Source organism: Eurypyga helias, unplaced genomic scaffold (assembly GCF_000690775.1).
Source record: "Eurypyga helias isolate BGI_N326 unplaced genomic scaffold, ASM69077v1 Scaffold22639, whole genome shotgun sequence".
Classification (NCBI taxonomy): Eukaryota; Metazoa; Chordata; class Aves; order Eurypygiformes; family Eurypygidae; genus Eurypyga; species Eurypyga helias.
In genome coordinates this window covers 1-15,667 of record NW_010270402.1, presented here as the reverse complement: position 1 = coordinate 15,667, position 15,667 = coordinate 1, and the positions used below count along the sequence as shown (strand labels likewise).

Sequence of the window (15,667 nt, the reverse complement as noted above, 5' to 3'; positions counted from 1 at the left end):
CCGGCCGTCCAACCAGTTTTTTACTGTTTTTTTAGCAAAGAAGGGAAAGACATAAACCTACAACAGCCAATACCCAGCAGCAGATGGAGCTTACGTGAATATTCTTATGCCATTTTTGGCAGCAGATAGTGTAGTGTTTACACTAAAGGAAATGTTGGATGCATCAGAATCTATTTTCTTTCTATTATGGCTGGCAAAACAAACCACCTCTTACAAAGTTCTGAACACTGACTTCTGAAGAGGAAGGATAAAGTTAACAGAAAATTTCGGAAGGAACTGGGCCTATAAGTAATCCATGATCAATTTTTCTCATCAAGGTAATGGTAAAAAAGGCTCTTGCTTACCTTCCCAATCCTCCATGTAAGGAGCTTCTTCAGCTTCCTTCTCGGGAGAGATGCCATCTATGAATTTTCCTTCTTTCATAACTCTAGTAATTTCTCGGAGTTGCTGAAGTAACCTTTTCTCCTGGTCTGTTGTAGCATTTTGAGTTCTGCTATAAAATATTACACACCAGAGTTCAGTCCACTATTATTACAAACCGTTAACAGAGTTTGAATACAGCTGTTTGCTCCATCCCAGCAGCACAGTCCAAAGAAATCTGGCTGCAGTATGATCACTGTCCAACAGCTGCCTGTGGTCCGCACTTGAGCTCAGTATAAAGGTTTATCCATTTATCCAGAAAGCCTGCAAACTTAAACAGGCAAAGAGAGGAAGGTACAGCCAATGTGAGAGCAAGATGAAAGTGATACACAAGCAAGAGTTACAAAAGACACTACAGAAACCTCTGGCCTTTAAAAGAGTGTTAGGTGAGAGGGCAATGCCTTGTTTGAAGCACTGTAAGAAAATGTAATTCAGAACCTACACTGCATTTACAACAACTTGTGGGGCTGATCAAGATGTCTCACACAGACATTAGTCTCAAGAATCTAATGATCCCTAATTATGACCATTAAAGGTATTACATTTGGAAGGCCTTATTAAGAAATGTCAGTTGGACAGATCATCATGTTATTACACACAGTCATCAATGCTGCCCGGCAGGGGGTGGAGGAAAAGCAGGAAGAAAGATTTAAAAATTAAAAGAAAGTATAACATTTAACGTCAACTTGGCTTTAGAATCTGAGGGAGACTGGAAGAGGACTGAGATTTTTATCAGGTTAAAAGTAAACCCTAATTTTGACTGGTTCTACACTACTGATTCTAATTACTACTGCTGAGGTAATTCAAAATTACAAAAAAGCAAAAAAGCTTCCAACAGATAAGATCATGTAGTCGTTACATGTTACTGTCTCTGGAAAAAGAATTGTCTCCTAAAAAATCTTATGGACAAAAAAGAAGTATGTGGAGGGTGGGGATCCTAATATGCTAGATATTCTCATCAGAAAGCACTACTGGTTTACTGCAACACTAGAACTCGGTATTTCAGAGTACTCCTCCTCCAGATACCTTGCTGAAAAGACAAATTTCCCTTAAGAGAGAGAAACCAAAGCTCATGCACTACTTCTACTCATTTAAGGCCTCAAGGAAGACCTAACGTAGGATGCTGGCAGTGTATAAGGCAGCTTGCCAGGAGACTTACCAGGGCGTAGTGCACTTCTGAATACTGGGAGGGCAACAGATGCAAAAGGTTTACAGTGTAAGGAAAGGTCATTATGTTTGCTCTGTGCGTTTGCAGCTCCAGCACAGCTATTACATTTCGGAGTGGCAATGCTTACGTTTTGCAGGGTCCCAAAGTGCTCACTAACAGGTGAAGGTTTCTTAGTCTTACACTGAGATCAGAACATTTCCTAAAGAGTTGTCATGACAGCAGTGAAAATCCGTAACCTAACATGGTATCTCAGACATGTCAACCAGTATTTTTTTTTCTTTATGATCACTACTGAGATGCAGCGATAGCCCAAAAATGGCACTCTGGTAGAGCTTACCCCCCATGCCCCACCCCTCCAATCACACTGCTCAGTTTATGGTAAAAAGGCAAGTTTTTCCAATTGACAGCCTGGTAAATAAGACTTTAAAAACAGGTAATCGAGCTGCATTATTTCCACCTCTTACCTAACTACTAGAAATCGAGATATTTTTTAAAAGAGACTGTTGTACAATGCTCCCATTGAGACAAATATTTACAACTATTCTTCAATTTCAAGTAGTTTCAAAATACCAAATCTTACAGTGTAGCCAAGAGAAAAGGGGTAAGACATCGGTGAGAATGGGTAGGGAAATATTTTGTACCCATTATATCACTGTCCCAACACTGAAACACTGCTACAAGCCTGGGAAAAAAAGCAATATGCATGCTTTAAATGCAGAGAGAGCCCTATAAAGCCATCAATCAAGTCTTTATTTCTGCATCATCAAATTCCCAGCAAGGCTCCTCATCTCTGCTATGAGATACTGGACTAGAAATGCCTACATTTAGAAACTGGAGATACGGTGGTCTCCTTAGTGATAGGATAAATTACAAAACTGCATAATTTAAATTTATAATCTGTTGAGAAAAAGAGGTGGGAAGAGAGCTAGATTTTCTCAGAGCTGTGAATCACTGTATCCTCGGGTACTATGAACTACCCATTTAAGTGTGTGTATTAGGTAACAATTACCTTCATCTGTCTCTCAGTTTAGGTTTGGTTGCGTTGCTGAGGACCCAGCCAGGCAGTTCTTTCTTCCTCTTGCTCTCTTTACCTTGGTAACACATGCTGGGCCTCATTAAAAGTACAGCTACTTGCACTTACTGAAAGTTTTGCATTTCTGCTAGGGAATTTCTGTACTTAAGGCTGGAGCAATTCCGACTGGTATGCTGGTTTGGAAGGAGGTCTCTGTGGTTTGTGTGGTGGGTTTTTGGTAGTAGGGAAGGGGCCACAGAGGTGGCTCCTGTTAGAAGCTGCTAGAAGCTTCCCCAGCTCCAAGTCAGACCCACCCCTGGCCAAGGCCAAGCCAATTTGCACCTCTGTGATTAACACAGTTAAGAGGGGAAAACAAAGGGAACCTGCAGTAGAGAGGAATGGGATGTGAAAGAAACAACGATGCAGATATCCAGGTGAGTGTGGAAAGGAGGAAGTGCCTAGAGCAGAGGTTCCCCTGCAGCCGTTGGGGAGAGGGCAGGCTGTGCCCTACAGCCATGGAGGGTCATGGGGGGCAGAGACCCCCCTGCAGCGCAGGGAGGACCCCACACCAGAGCAGGCGGCTGTGCCTGAAGGAGGCTGTGAGCCCATGGGAAGCCTGCACTGGAGCAGGCTTCACGAAGAACTGCAGCCCCTGGGAAGGATGCAGAGTGTGAGGAGTCCTCTCCCTGCAGAGGAAAGAGATAATGTGTGATGCACTGACCATAACCCCCATCCCCCTGTGCTGCTGCCAGGGCAGGCTGTAGGGAGATGGGGAGCTAAGATGAGCCTGGGAAGAAAGGAGGGATGAGGGCATGGATTTTAAGACCTGGAGGTTTATCTCTCATTGTCCTAATCTGATTTGATTGGTAACTAATAGAACTGATGTCTTCCCCAAGCTGAGTCTGTTTTCCCTGTGACCATAACTGGTCCCTCCCTGTCCTTGTCTTGACCCATGAGCTTTTCCTTGTATTTTCTCCTTCCCATCCCACTGGGAGAGGAGTGAGCAAGCAGCTGTGTGGTTGGGCCTGAACCATGATAGCTGGTTTGGAGGTTGGTTTTCAAGCCTCGTTAAAAAAAGCAAGTCCAAGTTCCTGCCTGCCTACCTTCTACAGCACAGGGCTAGATAATACTATCTATCCCATCTGTGAGGCCTTACAGTCTCACTTCAATCAAATGCTTTGGAAAGAAAAAGAAATGAGCAAGAAAACAACATCCACACTTGCTACAGAAGAAAGCAGAATAAAAATCACACAGCGCAGTATAATATTACTCCTTTGAAACAGACTGTCTTTCTCTGGTACAGCATTATCTCAGAATAAACTGTCCTTCCAAACTCGTACAGATTTCAGAGGCAAAGATATTTTTAAGAAAATGTACAGAATGTCTTTGGATTCTAAGAATCTTCACCAGAAGAAGCAAGCTGGGATGAATCCTGGAGCATTTCAGCTGGAAGAATGTTCCTGAAGCAGAGTGAGAGGATACAGAGGTACAAGCTCACACCTCAGCACAGTTACAAACACTGTGTTATGGTGATAAATCAGGGCTTGTGACATTGCAAGGTACATCCTCTGGTTTTGTTGCTAATACTTCACCTGGCAGGCGGGAGTCTCTTTGCTGTAGCCAGTACACTGGGCCGTGCACTCACTTGGGGTCTTTCAGCATTAGTTTAAACTTGATACTAGTTCTTTCTTTCTCTGACTTTTCTGTTGTAAGGATTTCTGTTTAACTGCATATTAACTGATGGAGCTCAAGTAATTTTTGCTGTCTTTCTATTTCCTTTTTATTTAAATCTATCAACATCCGGACTGATTAAGTGTAGCACTGTACTCTGTGCTCTAATTACCCTTTCTAACCATGTTTGATTTTAAGACACTTAGTCAGTAATACTGAACTTAATGAGTATCACAGTGTAGATTAAGAAAACATCAAAGTCTGTGTGTATTTGAAAAACACCTACTTGCTCCATCTAGAGGTGCTTTTCCTGCTCTCTGTAACGAGCCTACATACAAACCTCTGTATTAATTCTGATTTCCCCTGAGGCCTTTAGATCCATCTATATAAATAGTTTGGTTGAACAAAGAAGGGAAATTCTACTGAATAAAGGCTCTGAGCCAATAACACAGAGTGGAACAAATATTGGATCAGACCCCAAACCCATTTTCTCAGTAAAAAATATCCTATCCTGAGAGTCAGCATAATAACTGGGCAGCTCATAAGCCTATTTCTGGCAGCTGAGAGGCACACATAAGGGATTGCATTAGCTCTCCAAAACAGAGGTGAGTAATAGTCAGAATAGTATTGTACTGTTTCAGTAACAAAACCAGGGCAGCTGAGGGGTTGTCCTGCTGGAACCTGGCCTAACACAGGCAAGCCTGGCACCTCGCCTTGCTGAGGCAAGTGCAGCCGCAGAGGGCACTATGCAAAGTGGGCAAAACTAGGTGCTCAGAGAACGCGGTTTGAAGTGTAAACGCATGTAACTTGCAAGTTCGACACAGGATTCTTCCTACAAGTTAGAATGGGCTAAAACAAGCATTGACTGATCTACACAAACTTAACAAGCATTAGACCCTGAACAGCTATCTTTTTTGCTTGCAAACATCACCTTAATATTCATGGTACTTAAATTGTCAAACACTGCAGTTACAATTGTCTTTTTGATGTGTTACTACGCTCATTTTGAAAACATGGCCATGTTTCCAGTGTTCCTTTATAATGCAGAATAGGGATCTCAGATTTATAGCAAACATTAATAAACATAATAAATTTTTAGATCCTGATTTTACAATTCTTTTTTTTTTTCTTTTATATTTAGAAGCAAAGGTATGGTTATAGGGTGGAACTAATTTATGGAATAAGATTATTATACAATTCTGACCTTAAAGAAATATTTTATGGATATTCTAACATGCGTTTACATAGATTATATCAGTATTTCTATTTAGAAAAATAATCCATAGCACTGGAAAATAACATAAAACAAATGGGCTTCTTAGCAATCATACACAAAATTACTTTGGTCACATAAGACAGGTTGTTTATATCTGTTAAATGTAGCTGTTTTAGTTTCTGTTTATACAAACATGTCAGTATCTTCCAACTAATGCACTATACAAGTAGAGGAGGATAGGGATAGTAGCTTTTCTGTTCAAGGAAAACGAAGTTGGAAAAATGATTTTAAATACAGATGGCAAAAAAAAATGCAGAACAAAAAGTGTTATGTGTAAAATCGTATTCCTACAATCTGAAGTAGTAATAAAGGTGCTATTTTAATATAGCCAATGTAAGAAAGTTTAATTTGCAGTCAGAGCAGAATCCCTCCTTGAAGTGTTGTAATTTGAAACATACCTGTCACAGTTAGGTCCTACTCTGTTGATTAATTTTTCCATAGCTTCTTCTGTCTCTCTCAGTTTTTCCTGGAGTTGGGTGAGCTCATAGTCAGCTGTAAAACAAACAAGATCACAAGATCTGTGAGCAGGAGCTTTGAAACTGTATCCCTGTCACATTATCACAGGTAGCATATGCTGTACCAAAGCAAACTGGCTGTGAGGAAACTAAAACATGCAGAGTTCTACCTACTTTTCCTAGTATAAGAAGATGAAGACTATTGCCAATGGTAACAGGACACACAGAAAGCATTTTGTTTCAAAGCTTCCTGAGTAACCTCCCCATAAGCAGACCACTGTAAATATGCTGAAGATTAAATTTAGGGAAAATACCTTCCCCTCGCTCCCCCCACCTCACTCCCCCGAAAGGAAACCATAGTTTGTCTGTCTGCTGCACAATTAGTAGTTCTCATGGAATTTCCCCATTAACTTCTTGGGAACAGAGACAAAATGTCACTTGAGCATTTTCTTATGAGTCTAAGGTTTGGGAAACCACCTCTTTATCAAAGAGAATAAAATCAAGTTCTTGGGCTTGATGGCATACAACCCTGCACAGGCGCGTCAGGGGAGGCAGCGAGGGCCAGCAGTCTGCAGGCTTACCCGGTTGAACAACAGCTAGCCACATGGTGTCTGTCTGGGGACCAAAGCGTGGCCTTTCCATGGCTGCACTGTTTTCAAAAAAATGTGTCCATAGCACTGTAGTTGACACACACACATAAATGCAGGAACACTCATACTGGCTTTAATTTAGCCGAAAGTATTAACAGTAAAGATGCAACAGCATGGCTGTCAACAAAAATGCTTGTGCTCCTTTGGTGTCCGTAGCTCACACTCAAAATCCTATAGCTGAGACTCCATTGTTCCCAGCTCCAGAACCAAATGAAACCAGCCTGGATTAGTTCAGTATTCAGCTGCTACAGACACGCCCGTTTAAGCAGCACAAAGGCAGAATGGAACTCTGACATATAAGGAATGGGGAAGGCGATCCACAAACATCCTGCTTTTGGGCAGATCTCTATTCTGCAGAGAATGCCATTACTTAATGTATCACCGATGTCATTATTTTGCATGTCTAAGACTTTTTAAAAATAGGGAAATGGAAATTGGCAAAGAGAAAGGAAGTTACTCCCTACAAGGTACTATGTAAGTGGTTCCTAGTCCAGGGACTTGTCCCCTGCTCTGCTACAGCTTGCAACAAACACCTTAGGAATACGAATGAAGAGCTCTGGAAAAAGGCAGAATAATTTTCATCACTAGCTCCTTGGGTTATAATGACGGTAAATATTTAACTTACTGCAAAGTTAGTTTCTCTTACCAAGCATTAGGAAAAAAATACAATTACCATTGCTAATAAATTGCACCAAATTGCCAGGCACAGCACAGTACAAGTGCACTGAAAATACCATCTATAGCGCTGAGTACATTAGGTATTCTTCATATACACATTAATGTCAAGATAATTACAGCTATGTTAAGAGAATTACCTTACTGCTAGCACTTCCTATAAAGCCCTAAGTACTTTTCTTTCCTATTACAATTTAGGCAGCTAAACACAACACATTTAAATACTGCTGTGGTAACTACTCATCCAATCTTCAATAGTAAGCTTATTAATTTAATAAATGTCTATAAACAGTTGAATCTATCCCACCAATGTTTTATTAAACTGCAGTAACATTTCAGAATACTGTTTGCTTTCTGATCAAAACTTTGAGCATTGCAAAAAGGGAAGGGGAAAAAGGAGGGAAGTGCCTGGTGTTGGCTAGAATTCACAACATCAAAAAAATGAAGGTAGCTTTTAATACATTTATATACTATGGCTAGAATATTAATGGGTTATAGATGGACATCTTATTATCCATTTTTAATCATTAGCTCCATAGCTTTTCAGCAAATCCATAGTTAATTCAGTGAACCTCATGAAAAGCCATTGCTTCCAGGGGGGCTTGGGGTCAGGTTACTATTGAAGAGTCTCATTAGCCAAATGAGATCAGAAAGAGATGGTGCAGTCATTCACTGTAACCCTCATCCCAACACAGAAACTTCTGGCTTGTTCTTTAATGTGTGTGTGTGGGAAACAGCAGCTTTACAGTGTGCCCAGAACTTGAAGAACCCAGTTGCACTGTCCCTCCACAGAGTCAACAGCTACACAGCCACAGCTCAGAAGTCATACTCACTGATTTTCCTCTTCATGTTTCCAGGTGCAGCAGTCGGGAATTTCCGCTCTCCAGCAACAGTTTTTCCCTTGGAAGCCAGCTGATGAGCGAAAAAAGATGAGTTATGAGTTAAATATATGAGTTACATATATAACTTCTATGAGTTACAGCAATAGTAACATATAAGCCCCAAAGGCAACAGAAAAATGTATAGAAAATTAAAATATGCCAGAAAGTAACCACAGAAAAACATGTCCAGCAACAAAAACAACCATGAAAGAGTCTGGGAGATCTTGCCAGCTGAAAACTCCTAAAAGACACTTGGAACAAATAATATGTTTAAGCACAGTGAAACAGTAACTCATTAAAAAATAAGCTTTTTATTTTGTTATATTTACCTGTTCCAGCCTGATCCTGTAATTCTTCTGTGTACAGGAGGAAAAAAAAAAGTGCATTGGGGAATGATTATGAAATAAAGGACAGGTTCTGACGGAATGATGTGTGACACCAGTTGTCCCTCTTACAATGTGTTCTGCCATTATTCCTTACCAACTTTGTACCTGCAGCAAAGACACTGGCTGGCTCTATACAGAAGCTGCAGTCTATTTCTTTTGCCTTCTCTTGTGTTTGATCAGTTCACCCAATTCACCTCATTCTTTCTTCCATCTGTCCAGAACAGGCTCAACTGTTTGGATGCTGCTCAGACTGGATTCAAAACCCACTCAAAGAAAAAAACATTTCTACAAGCCCACTTCTCCCTCCTCCCACAGAGCTGATTGTCATCACCTACATGCAAGTCATGTCTATGTAACAAGCAGCTATGAGAAGTTCAAATCAAGTGTGAAACACTTGAGGAGAATTTGGGTTGTTCTTTTTTAAACTAGCTTTCAACCAGTTCCTCAGCTGGGGCAGTTCCAGCATGGTCAATGCAACCTGACAAACTCCCGTGCTTTTGTTCCAGAAAGCGTGCAATAACTGCACTTCCACTCTCCCACTTTAAATGCGTAACACATTACCTGACGTACCCAGTAGATATATGTGGTCACACATAGTAAAAAGGAATACTATGTGTCTATTCAAAATTAATCTAGCATTGGTCTAGACATACATATTTTCCAGGGGAGGGAGAGGGGGAGAATCCTTAAGAGGTCAGAGGCCAATATAGGACCACAGCAAGCCCTCTCTGCATTCTTAGCTACAGTTTTGCAGTAGCAAAAACCACAGGGTGCACCAAACCACCAGTCAAAGCTGAAATGGAAACAGGTACAGAAATGGGACTATCATTTCTGTCTTGAGTTTTTTTTAGTTGTATTTCCCTGACTTTTCAATTTATGTTGGTCTTACCTTAAATAAAATGTACAGGATATATAAGAAAATGCCAAATCCATATATAGGGATAATCTGTCCCACAAGACCTCTCCCAGTTGCACCAGTGCTTCCACCACCACCTCCACCTGCCTTGGCTTTGGCAACTGCTTCAGCAAGGTGAGACCTTGGAAAATGTGGCGCAGCTCGACTGTCCGGAGTGGCCTGGTAATGCATCCTTGGTGGAAAGCGACCAAGCTTCCCTGCAAAAAAACACACAATGATTATTTTTCTTCTATTACTTTTCACCCTTTGACAGGCAGCCTAAAACCACAGCAGGTGCGGCTGACCTCTTTTCTCTATTTTTAAATGCACCACCGATGAAAAGAGTAACTTGTTGGACTGTAAGTACTAAGTCTGTAAACTCGATCCTCAGTCACTTACTATATGCAGTGCTAGACACAGAGTTTAACAAGCATATACTTGTCCAAAGACCCCATGAATCAGCATCCCTAACAGGATGAAAACCCAACCTCTTAATTCTGGTTCTCTGCTCAGAAAAAATCAAATCTTAGTGGTTTTCTGCTGTGAGCCTGATCTTTCAGTATTTTACAAAGGCATGTTAATGCACAAACCACTACCCATCTGGCATTCTTATACATGACTCCAGTGTTTCCCAGTACAGAGTTTTGGCTATTGCCGTAAGTAGTATTTTACCTGATGTTACCAAATGAGTAGTGAAAGATGAAGAAAAGTAGTGATACCTCAAACTGTTCTCCTTATAAAGGTGTTGGGTAAAGCAGTGCAAAGGAGGAGATTGAATATAGCTTGGGATATATGGTCTTTGGCATTTTAGAAGGGAAAAAAATTGGTTTCTATCCTTGAGAGAGGCAGAGATAATTTAAAACAAGAAAGGGGAGTGAGCATAAATGCATGCATAGACTGCAGAGAGCCTGAAATGGTGCTGCAGACAATTTCATTCAACTGAAAGGCACTAGAATCTAAATAAACTTAAGCTTACACATTATTTTACTTTTTTGTAACCATCAATTCAGTACTTTTGCCATGAAAATCACTATTTTACTCCTCTGTGTACTTGACATCCTGCTTTCTGTCTCCATATCCAGCCTGGACTTTCCCCTGCACTCCCTTCCCGTTTGGGACTGAATTACTCAGCTGCTCCACCACTGAGTCTGGTGGTGGGAAGAATTGGATGGAAGCACCAAAGACGGGGACTGCCAGGCTGGGCTGCAGCTCAATCCCTGACACTAGCTACAAAACTCCCCCTCCTTGGCACATGCAGCAGGAAAGCCAGGCAGCCCAGACACTGGTCACTGCAGTCTGGGGCAGGCTGCATGCATTTACATAAAGAAAACGAAAACCAGGTATGAAATAGCACCAACTCTAAGTACTCAGCTACAGGTATTTTTAAGCAAGACAAGAGAAAATTACATAAAATTAACATTTGCTTTCGCTAGGAAACACCATCATAGGCAGCTAAATTCCTGAGCACAGAAAATTACAGTAAATATGTATTAGGAAGTGATATCAATAATTCGTGAAGTTCTACTATTAAAACCACATTTTTCTTGTAGGTGATGGTATATGGTCTGTGTCGGCTTTAGTGAAACTGCCCAGGTATACCACCACTGACCAAAATCACTCTCCGATTAGCTCAGGCTTAACTTTAAGGAAGCTGTTATCATGCACTTTAATTTTAGTGAATTATTCAAAGCCTGTGACGGAAAGCATGGCATCTTATTTACAAGAAAGTCCCACTGCTCCAGCAGCAATGCCTTGTAGCAGTAGGTCGCTGTGGAAACAAGCATGATTTCATGTAGACAGTAGTACTGCTGAGGTGGGGATGAAAGAGCAGGGTAGACAAACCTTTGTAAAATATCTTCTAGTCATGAAAATATTCTTTATTTTAAAAAAGAGGGATGAAGAAAGCAGAAAATAATTGACCAAGGTGAAACTGTATTTAAAGGGAATAATTTTTCTAAATTATCCACAAGGCCTCGTTGGTGTGTTAAAAGATTCCATGCAACTAAAGATGATCAGGCCAAAGGGACACGTACTAATAATTTCATTATCAACAACAATTTAAAGGGGAATTTCATGGCTCCTAGTTCTAAATCTTCCCTGTTGATTTTTAATAATAATTTTATAATGATTTCCTTTTTTTTTAATATTATTTTCCATAGTTTTTTAGTGTGAAGAACCCATGCAAATTACAGAGGAAATTGACGGCACAGGCAACGTAAAAGCAACATAAGCACAAAGCTGTCAAATGCACAGTATAGAAATGGAAATGTACAGCGATTTGGATTCAACTCTCAATTACACAAGATACCTCACGCTATTAAAAAACCCAACATCCTGGCACACACACTGGCAGGTGATGTGACTGAATTCCCCTTTTCCAGGGATGAAAGAAACCACTTTCAAATGGAGACAACGACATACTGTCCATCAATACAAGTGACACTTCTACATGAGCTCAGAAGGGCATGTGCTGGGCCATTGTTTGCTGCACCATCCACTTGCCAGCGCTGACGGTGAGTATTTCACCAGGGCATGTTCCACGCTGTGGGAAGGGAAGAGCACCAACCTCTGTTTAGCTTTGAAGGGTGCCACAGTGCTGCTCTGCTTTTGTTTCTCAACTCCCCTGTGACAGCCTGAGGGCTGCTTTCACACAGACCAGATGCCCGCAAGTGGTAGCTCCGTCTTTTCCTCTAAGCAAAGCTTTTGCCTAGTAGAACACGCAAGACCTCCCTCTCTGAAGATGCCAAAGGAGGCATTCATAGTGAAGCCTTCCTCTCAGAACACTTCAATCAATCCTTAGCTCCTCTCAGCAGTGCATTTTCATAGAACATTTGTTTTCTCCCTCTGTCCAATGAGATGAATTGGCCAAAGCGCTCTAAAGCTCCAAGTGGCAACACACAGAAAGACAGACAAAGTCCATGATAAAGTAACTTGGTCTTCTCTGGTCTCAAAGTGTCCTCCTAGGTTTTCTTGCATAGCCTCCATGTTTAGTATAAGAGCTTAGAATAATCTATACAGAAACCGTTTTCTTGACATTTAATCTAAATTAACTTTCGAGCTACCGTACCATCTCTAGTGCTATTCTTAAACACCCTCTAATTTCCACAAGACCTCTGCCCACAAAAAGCCCAAACAATTAATCCTTTTCATAACACTACAAGCTCACATTTGGGTCACTGTTGAGGCCACTCTCCATTTCAGCATTATACACAATCACAAGACCCGTGTTTTAGATTTTTTAAATGTGCAGTCATTTGTAATTTTCTCTTCTAAATCTTTCTGTAAGTATTTCTGATTCTGGCAGACGGTGTAACATCAAGATAAACTGGACAAACAGTATGCATTCATTTAGTTCTTGCTCTTTTACTGCCATTTACAAAATAACTCTAGTTGTGTTCCCAAAAACAGAACTTTAGAAAGCTAGCCAAAAAAGGTTAGAAGGCATGACAGTTTTGAAATCCTTACTTTAAAGCACCACACGGATGTTTTTAATGTATATAGTCAAATGCTTTAACATTTTTTTACTAAATATTGCAGAAGGGGGTTAAAAAAGAAAACACAAAAACTACACAAAAAAGAAAACATCTTAGTTTTCTTAAATCAGGACATCTCCAGGCAACTGATGTATGCATTGCACAAATCCAAGCTGGGCAGAGGCACTACCTGAACGGTCATGTATTTTTCTTATAAAGCTGATGCCATGTGATTGTTCCTAAGAATGCAGACTATGCACCCATTGCAATGGTGCTGTCTGTTTTTTCTTAAACCACCAACTCAGAGAGTAGCTTTACAAAATGCATGTATGAACACTAGACTTAAAAGTACCTTTAAACTGCTAGCACCTCTTTTTTTCCTCTTTTCCAAAAGATTTTAAAAAATATTCTAATATCCATCCATGAGGTAAACTAGAAATGTGATACATTCACAGTAAGTTCTTTAAAGGTTTCATATACATGAAACTATTGCTGTGAAAAAGAACAATCTTCCTGTCTGCAGGATAGTATTAACTTCTGTAGTGCTATGCTGACCATTTTTCTAGAAGAGACTTCCAAAAATGGCTTTATTAGAGAAAGTGCCATTCCCATGCTTAAAGCCGTTTCGATAAAAAGCCTTCTGGTAACACTGAGCTATAACAAATGGTGGTAAACTTTAAGAATGCTTTATTCAGAGCCATTTTGCCCCCAAGACTACAGTAAGCACTTTATTAACTTCAAGAATGACATGATTACTTCAAGTCCCTGAAACTTCAGTCAGCTTACTGCAGTTATCAGTTCACTGAAGAGGATGACTAATGACAGAAATATGAATTGAACTGTTCAATCAAGATCTATTCTTCCAATAAAAAAAATAACCGCAGGTGAAATAAAGTTTGGTCTACAGAGCAAGTGTAATGAAATTCTTGCTATCAAATTCAAAGTACGGACTATAAATTCTCATCTGAAACACATCAGCTGAGGTGAGGCATTGCATCCACGGTCAAAGACAGGTGCTGGAGTGCAACAGAGGAGCATGCCGAGCGCTCGCTCTGCACCAGGCACACAGTACCTCGTGCTGTACCGTGATCTGCAGGATGATGGAAAGCCTATTTACACTACATATTGATGATGGAAAGAGTATTTGTTACCTATTCTAAGCACTTAACTGTGGCTGTGATCAGTCAGCTTATGACAGCACTACTTAAAGCAGGCTGTGCTAGAACAGGTATAAACATAATTCATCAGACAGATGTTGCCAAAAATAATTTGGGGTCAAGTTTTGTGGGTTTGGTTTTTTTTTTAAGCTAATTTTTCTGTCAGATCAGTTCAATCCAGACCATCCTGCAGCCGAAGAAAGAAGCACCAGAACATTAACCAACAACTGCCCAAGACTGCACTGCTGTGGGAAACTGGTTTGCCACACTGTCATCTGGTATCACTGTGGGATCAGACGGGAGCTGCACAGGGGTGTAAGTTAATGCAGAGACAGGTACCACCACCCAGCGTGTCCACTCTCATCCCTGCTTCAGGCAGGTGACTCCACAGTCCCCACTGAGCCTCCATGATGTCTGCTGGGCCTTTGCAGGGCCCAGCACCAAGCCCTCACAGTACTGCTCTTGGTGTGCCATCAAAACACATCAGCTACCATTCAGGTTTTCAGTGTTAAGAGATTCTGCAATGCAACTATAAACCTGTAGATCTACAGTGCTGAGGAACCTATATTCAAGTCCTTAAAGACCAAGACTATACACAGCAACCACAGACGGTGTGCGCCATAGCGTCAGCTCAACGTGACATTCTTTCAGCAGTAACTTCAGCCTGAATGCCCTTAAAAAACCCTGGTCAAATGACATCAATGTCACATAAAAACCAGGCTGTTGGAATGATGCAGAAGATAAAAGCCACTGAATGCGAGTCCCTGTGGGAGAGCATCCAGCACACCTACAAGTTCTCTGTACTTCCATCAGCCTCACCTCTGGCTTGTGGGCAGCCCTGGGCAAAACTTTCTCTGCCAATGCCTGGGGCTATGATCCTGGCTACTTTTGCAAAGTGCCTTGGGGACAAAAGCCTAGAATAAAAGGCAATAGGCATAAAAAGGAGATGCTTGTACAAACCCATTCCTCTAGAACTTAACAGGGGACATGCACAATGGGAGGGTTGCCACAAAGACAGCTGGAGGGACTGCATGGGCAGGAGCAGTCTAAACAAGTCATCACGTGGCACATTTATTGTAAGAAGCTGGTGCATGAAAGCAAAGTTTAAAATACTGGACTAGGAAACTAAACAATGCAGATGATTCAAATAAACTTTTATTTCAACAACAAAAAGCATTCCGTACAGGAAAAAAAAAAAAAGCTTTAAAATAAAAAAAGCTTTAAAATAAAAAAGTGATGTATCACAACGAAAAAAAAGCGGTATGAGCATGTGTCTTTTCAGTAGCTTTGCTACCCCACTTACATACGATTTTAAACTCTCTTTCTTGGAAGGGAAAATTAAAAGGTAAATCACAGCGAGAACAGTAAATTCAATCATTGACACTCCACGTCATTACGGAGAGAGCACGAGAGTGACGTGGTAACACGCAGGCGAAGGGTGAGCTACCTGCGTTTTCGTACCAGGCGGCAGAAGACCTTCCCGCCCGCCCCAGGAGCGCTCCGACACAGACCGGCCGGCGGCAGCAACACCCCCGCGGGCCGGACACC

General features: G+C 41.1%; 1 protein-coding gene across 1 annotated transcript; it reads right to left on the bottom strand.

Annotated features, from left to right (window-relative positions):
* Positions 1–312: 312 nt before the first annotated feature.
* LOC104503042 (protein RIC-3-like) lies at positions 313–9,699 on the bottom strand. The gene is made up of 4 exons (XM_010158437.1): positions 9,484–9,699; positions 8,161–8,239; positions 5,946–6,039; positions 313–490 (listed from the first exon to the last, which is right to left on the bottom strand). Exons 1-4 carry the CDS (start codon positions 9,679–9,681, stop codon positions 313–315), a joined length of 549 nt encoding a protein of 182 aa, XP_010156739.1. The 5' UTR covers positions 9,682–9,699.
* Positions 9,700–15,667: the final 5,968 nt, after the last annotated feature.

What these genes read in the sequence shown, in the direction of transcription:
- LOC104503042 (XM_010158437.1), bottom strand. Translation starts at nt 9,681, where the DNA reads ATGCATTACCAGGCCACTCCGGACAGTCGAGCTGCGCCACATTTTCCA. An exon ending in TCCTGTACATTTTATTTAAG is followed by an intron (nt 8,240 to 9,483) that starts GTAAGACCAACA and finishes TTCGCTCATCAG; the next exon opens with CTGGCTTCCAAGGGAAAAAC. An exon ending in GTAGGACCTAACTGTGACAG is followed by an intron (nt 491 to 5,945) that starts GTATGTTTCAAA and finishes ATTTTATAGCAG; the next exon opens with AACTCAAAATGCTACAACAG.